Source organism: Mirounga leonina, unplaced genomic scaffold (genome assembly GCF_011800145.1).
Source record: "Mirounga leonina isolate KUSES-001 unplaced genomic scaffold, KU_Mleo_1.0 Mir_168, whole genome shotgun sequence".
Taxonomy (NCBI): Eukaryota; Metazoa; Chordata; class Mammalia; order Carnivora; family Phocidae; genus Mirounga; species Mirounga leonina.
In genome coordinates, this window is record NW_023270426.1 from 23,680,351 (window position 1) to 23,687,283 (window position 6,933).

The 6,933-nt window shown below is 48.0% G+C and overlaps 1 protein-coding gene across 1 annotated transcript in view; it reads left to right on the forward strand.

Moving 5' to 3' along the window:
* The window catches only part of PSD2 (pleckstrin and Sec7 domain containing 2), a 34,501-nt gene that overhangs the window by 10,361 nt on the left and 17,207 nt on the right, over positions 1–6,933 (forward strand). The window contains exons 5-6 of the mRNA XM_035014274.1: positions 125–237; positions 975–1,033. Coding sequence (XP_034870165.1) covers positions 125–237; positions 975–1,033 — 172 coding nt within the window. The remainder of the gene's footprint in view (positions 1–124; positions 238–974; positions 1,034–6,933) is intronic.

The window sequence follows — 6,933 nt, forward strand, 5'->3', positions numbered from 1 at the left end:
GGTGGTGGTGGTGGTGGTGGTGGTGGTGGTGGTGGTGGTGGTGGTGGGGATTCCTGCCCTGGGTGAGGAGCCGTACTGACTGAGGGACTCTAGAGGTCGTCAGCATCCTTGCATTGCCCTCCAGAACCTTCCTGAAGGCCTTCCCGCTGATGGGGGAGACGCAGGAGCGGGAGCGGGTCCTGACGCACTTCTCCCGCCGGTACTGCCAGTGCAACCCGGAGGACAGCACCTCGGAAGGTACGGCTGCCTGCCCTAGCTGCTGCTCCACGGGGCCGCGACTCCCCCCCCACCCCCGCCAGCTGCCACTTCTGTCCTGCTCACTATACATGGAATACAGGAACTACGGCACCTGGAATGGGGTCTGCTTGCTGGACAAGAGACCTTCCAAATGTCTTGCCTGTGGTCATTCTCCGTGCCTGGAAGTCCTCTGTCCCAGATTTGGTCTTGTGGTGTTTCGTTCTCCCTGGTCCTCCCCATCGCGACGCTGATTCTTGGTGCGGTGGGAGGCCTGGTGCGGAGGCCTGGGGTGGGGCCCTCTTAGTCCACTTAGCAGCAGGACTTTCCCTGTGGACGGACCTGAGTCCCAGGACCAGGGGGACGGGGCCACTTATTGGAGGAGACACAGGCCACGGTAGGGACATAGTCCAGGACCCAGAGCCACTCCCGGGTCTGAGTGTCAAGATGAGTTCGGTCACAGGAGGCAGGAGTCTGGCCTATGGCAGGCCCAGGGTGCTCACCTCCCTCTGAGGGGAGGGGTTGGCCCTGACCTGGGGCAGGCAAGTGACTCTGGTGCTGTGGTGGGTATGGGGCAGGGAGCATCCCATAGGTCCTGGGCCCTGAGGTGCATTTGGCTGGTGGCTGGCCTCTTCCTGTCTCCAAGGCTACCAGGTTGGCTCTGTCAGGAGATAGTTGGGTGGCTGGGTTTGGAGAAGAACTGGGTCCTTACACTGAGGATGCCACCATCTCTGATTTAGATGGGATCCACACACTCACCTGTGCTCTGATGCTGCTCAACACGGACCTGCACGGACATGTGAGTTGGGGGAGGCAGGAAAGGGGCGTGTCCTCTCACTGACCCACCCCATGTTGTCCTGGGGCTCGCCCTTTCTCCAGCCCCCTTCCTGACACCTGCTTGCTGGCCATGGTTCTTTAAGCAGACCTGGGAGTTGGGCAACTTGGCTTCTAGACTTGGCCCTGTCTTTATCTATCTGAGATCTGCCTGGGTCCCTGCCCCCAAGCAGGACAGTGAGAACAGCTGAGGCACGGGGGAACTAGGGTCTGCTAGATAAGATGTGCCCCCCGCCCACAGCTGTGTCGACTCCAGGCATTGCTAAAAGATCTCATGCTCTACCCCTACCTACAAGAGCCACCCCCGGGGCTACCCTGTCCTGCAAGTCCGAATGTGGCCCTCCTTGGCCCAGGCAGCCCCTACCCGTCAGATGGTAGGTCATGACCTCCCACCACCAGGCAAACAGTGATGTGACAGGTGGGTGCTCCAGGCTATGAGGCTATGTTCTCTCAGCCCCGGGCTTCCTCAGTTTGCTTGTGGCTCAGTAACTCCTTCTTCTTTCCTCCATCTGCTCCGGGGACCCCCCTCTTTGGGCTCTCTTGCCCTCCTTCAGGTGGTAAGTGTAGCTGGTGGTGTGCATGCCCTGTGAGCCCAGACCCCCCATCTCCATGTTCCCCTTCTGTGTTCCCCATCACCTCATCTGGCCCTACCAATCACTGCCCCGTCATTGCTCACCTAGCAGTACTCAGAGCCCCTCTGTTGGGTTGGGGATCTTTCATTAATTCCTGGGGACAACAGGCCAGCAAGTCTGGTTCTGGAGTTAACCAAGAAAGCCCAGGGCACAGAGTGGAAGAAAGAGCTAGGACAGACCCAACTTCAGATCCTACTCTTGCCTCCATGTGGAAGCTCTGTGACACTGGCCCTCTCTGCGTGTCAGGTGGGAATAATGATTTCCTGACAAGTGTCCTGGGCAGAACGGAGAGAATTAATATGCACAACACCAAGTGTCAGGGTCTGGCACCTAGTGAGGATTTTATCATGAATAATGTCATTACATAAGAATAACAGTGGTATCCATTACTGATATTAAAATTTGAATGATGGAGAGCCCCAAGGCCTAGCCTCCAGATCCCTGCAGGGTCACGAATATGAAGACTGCAGCCTGACGGCAACCTCAGCAGGCCTGGGTACAGTGGGACACCTGGCCTGGGAAGGGTGACAGCCTTGGTGACCTCGGCATAGTCATCCTGTGATGACTTCCATGTGTCTGCCTGGGCTGGCAGCCTGAGCGTGGAACAGGAGAGGAAATGTATATACTCCATGGGAATGTCACCGGAGCTACTGCCCATCAACCAGCTAACGTTCTCCCAAGAGGGCTCACTCTGTTTATGGAGAGCAGGTGTCGCTAGCATACCTCAAAAGGAGCCCTAAACATGCCTCCTGCCCCCCAGCCCCATCTTTGGCTGAGCTTGAGGGCAACCTCAAGACCCAGTTACAGCTGTGCTAAGTTCTGGAAAGCCTGCTCCATGGTTAAGAACGGCAGTAGCCACTATCCAGTGACCCCTCAGGCCACGGATACCCCTAAGCTGGGTGGGCCCTAGCTGCACCACCCCCCTCCCCCCACCCCCCTGCCCCACATCATTGCCTGTGGCTGAAAAGAAACATCAGCCCCTTCCCAGAGCAGAAGTGGGTGGGACAGGATGGTGGTATCTGCAGCCAATAGACCTTGAGGATCCCTGCATTCTCTCTTGAGGCAGTATTGCAAAAGGATCAAGAGGAAGGGTTCTGGTCAGAGTCCCCCGTATTTCCCCACACAACAGCTGTCTGGCCTGGGGCAAGTTACTTACCTCACTAAATCTCAGATTGCCCATCGCACACTTGCTGTGGCTTCCGGAGACCGCAGGTAGCCCAGGGCTTGTTGCAGTTCTGTGAGCTCTCCAGAGGCCCCCCGCGGGAGCAGAGCTCTCCCCTCTGCTCTCGGCGGCTCTTCGGCATCTCAGGAACGTGGGGCCTGCGAGGGCCCCAGAAACAGCTCCGGTCAGAGAGGGAGGCAGTAAGGCCGCTGACGGAGGGCTGGGTGCATGTTCTTCAGATGCACAATTTTAGTAGATGTTTCATGTGGGCTTGAAAAGAAAGTCCATTCTGCAGCTGGTGGTTGTCATGTTCTGTATGTGTAGATAAGGTCAAGTCTTTTAATTGTGTCGTGCAAGTCTTGTACATCCTTAATAACTTTTTATTGTGGTAAAGGACACATAATATTCCGTTTTAGCCATTTTGGAGTGTGCAATTCAGTGGAATTAAGTACATTCACGTGGTGTGCAATCATCGCCCCTCTGTACTTCCAGAACTTTTTCATCACTCCAAAAGGAACCCTGTGCCCATTAGCAGTCACACCCCATTCTCTCCTCCCTCCAGCCCCTGGCAACCACTGATTTGCTTTCTGTTTCTATGGATTTGCCTCTTCTGTGTATTTCATATGAATTCAGTCATACAATATGTGGCCTTTTGTGCCTGGCTTCTCTGACTTAGCGTACGTTTTCAAGGTTCGTCCATGTTCTAGCATGCGTCAATGCTTCATTCCTTTTTAGGACCAGATAACATTGCACTGCACGGATAGACCACAGTCTGTTTATGCATTTACCTGCTGATGGATATTTGGGTTGGTCTGCCTTCTGGGTATTGTGAATCGTGTTGCTGTGAACATTTGTGTACAATTTTTTGTTTGTTTGAACACCTGTTTTCAATTCCTAGGAATAGACTAGCTCCCTCACATGTGAATTCTGTGCTTAACTTTTTGAGGAACTGTGAAAATGTTTTCCATAGTGGCTGAGACGTTTTAAATTCCTGCGGCCAGTGCACGAGGCTTTCTGTTTTTCCACATCCTCATTAACACTCCTCCCCCCCCCTTTTTTTTTAAGATTTTATTTATTTATTTGACAGAGAGAGACACAGCGAGAGAGGGAACACAAGCAGGGGGAGTGGGGGAGGGAGAAGCAGGCTTCCCGCAAAGCAGGGAGCCGGATGCGGGGCTTGATCCCAGGACCCTGGGATCACGACCTGAACCAAAGGCAGACACTTAACGACTGAGCCACCCAGGCGCCCCAGCACTGCTTTTCCTTTTTACTGATCGATGTCCTAGTGGGTATGAGGCGGTATCTCATTGTGGTTTTGGTCTGCATTTCCCTGATGACTAGTGACGTTGGAGTATCTTTTTGTGTTTTTGTTGGCCATCTGTACATCTTCTTTGGAGAAGGATCTATTTGAGTACTTTGTCCAATTTTTTTTGGATTTTAAAAAATTTATTTAACAGTTGTAGTAAAAAATATTTTAAATTGTGGTAAAATACACATAGCATAAAAGTTACCATCTTACGTAGTTTAGTTCCGGAGTGTTAAGTGTATCACGTTGCTGTGCAACTAATCTCCAGAACTTTTTCATCTTCCTTGAAACTCTCTACCTAGTAAAGGACTACTCCTCAACACCCCGCTCTACCTTGCCCCTGGCATCTACCGTTCCACTTGATGCTTCTGTGAATTTGACTACTCGAGGTTCCTCAGACAAGAGGAGTCAAAGAGAATTTATATTTTTGTGACTGATTTATGCCACTTAGCATAATGTCCTCGTGGTTCATCCATGTTGTAGCCTGTGACAGAATTTCTTTCCTTTTTAAGGCTGAATAATATTCCATTGTCTGCATGTATCACATTTTGTTTGTCCTTTCATCTGCTTATGGACACTTGGATTGCTTCTACCTTTTGGGTTCTGTGACTAATACTGCTATAGACATATGGATGTGCAGATATTTCTTTAAACCCTGCTTTAAATTCTGTTTGGGCAGGGGGCACCTGGGTGGCTCAGTCCTTAAGTGTCTGCCTCCGGCTCAGGTCATGATCCCAGGGTCCTGGGATTGAGTCCTGCATCAGATTCCTTGTTCTGCGGGGAGTCTGATTCTCCCTCTCCCACACCCCCTGCTTGTGTTCCCTCTCTCGCTGTGTCTCTCTCTTTCAAATAAATAAATAAAATCTAAAAAAAAAAAAAATTTCTGTTTGGGTATATGCCCAGGAGTGCTATTGCTGGATCATATGCTAATATTATTTTTCACTTTCTGAAAAACAGCCATACTGTTTTCCATAGTGACTGAACCTTTTTATGCTCCTACCAGCAGTACACACATTTTTCAATTTCTCCACATCCTTGCCAGCACTTGTTTTCTGTGTTTTGATAGTAGCCATCTTAATGAGTGTGGAGTTATATCTCATTGTGATTTTGATTTACACTTCCCAAATGATTAGTGATGTCGAATGTCTTTTCATGGGCTTATTGATCATTTGTATATCTCCTTTGGGGAAATGTCTATTTAAATCCTTTGGGGCACCTGGGTGCCTCAGTTGGTTAAGCCTCTGACTTTTGGTTTTGGCTCAGGTCATGATCTTAGAGTCGTGAGATCAAGCCCTGTGTCGGGCTCTGTGCTCTGTGGGGAGTCTGCTTGAGATTCTCTTCCTCTCCCTCTGCCCTTACCCCTCCATGCGCATGCTCTCTCTCTCAAATAAATAGGTAAAATCTTAAATCCTTTGCTCACTTTTATTTTTTATTTTTCAAAGATTTGATTAAAATTTTTTTTTTTATTTAAAAAAATTTTTTTAGAGAGCACACACATGTGGGGGGACAGCTGGGGGTGGAGGTTGGGGGAGGGCAGAGCGGGAGAGAGAGAGAGAAAGAGAATCCTAAGCAGGCTCCACATTCAGCACAGAGCCTGATACATGGCTCAATCTCATAACCCTGAGATCATGACCTGAGCTGAAATCAAGAGTCCTACACTTAACCAACTGAGCCACCCAGGTCCCCCTTAAAGATTTTAAGTAATCTCCACACCCTTCGTGGGGCTTGAACTCACAACCCCGAGATCCAGAGTCGCAGATTCTACCAGCTGAGCTAGCCAGGTTCCCCAAAGGATTTGCTCATTTTTAATTGCATTGTTTGTGTTTTTGTTGTTGAGTTTATATATTCTGGATACGATACCCTTATCAGATATATGGTTAACAGAAATTTTACCCATTCTGTGGGTTGTCTTTTTATTCTCTTGATACATCTTTTGATGCACAGAAGTTTTTAATTTTGATGAAGTCCAATTTATCTGTTTTTTTTTTTTTCTTTGTGCTTGTGCTTTTGGTGTCATTTAAGAAACCATTGCCAAATCCAAGGTTATGAAGATTTACTCCTATGTTTTCTTCTAAGAGTTTTATAGTGTTGGCTCTTATGTTTAGATCTTTGACTCATTTTGAGTTAATTTTTATATATGGAGTAAGGTAAGGGTCCAGTTTCATTCTTTTGCTGTGGATATCCAGTTGTCCCAGCACCATTTGTTAGAGAGACTATTCTTTCCTCATTAGATGGTCTTGGCCATGTTAATTGACCATAATATTACAATATGTAAATGTATCAAAGTAACACACTGTATGCCTTAAACGGATGCAGTGCTTTATGTCAAATTTATTCAATAAAAAACAGTCGATTGTCCATAGATGTATGGCTTAATTTAGAGATCTATATGTCTATATTTATGCCAGTGCCACACTGTCTTGATTATGTAGGTCTTTAGTAAGTTTTGATATCAGGAAGTGTGAGTCTTCTAACTTTGTTCTTTTCCAAGATTGTTTTGGGTATTGGGAACCCTTACAATTACATATGAATTTGAGTATAAGGTTTTACAGTTCTATAAAAAAGGCCTTTGGGATTTTGATAGGGATTGTATTGGATCAATAGATCAGTTTGAGGAGTACGGTAATAGTATTACCATTGTAGCTATATTAAGTCTTCCAATCCATGAACACCACAGGTCTTTCTGTTTATTTAGGTCTTTAATTTCTTTTTTTTTTTTTTAAGATTTTATTTATTTATTTGATAGAGAGAGACACAGCGAGAGA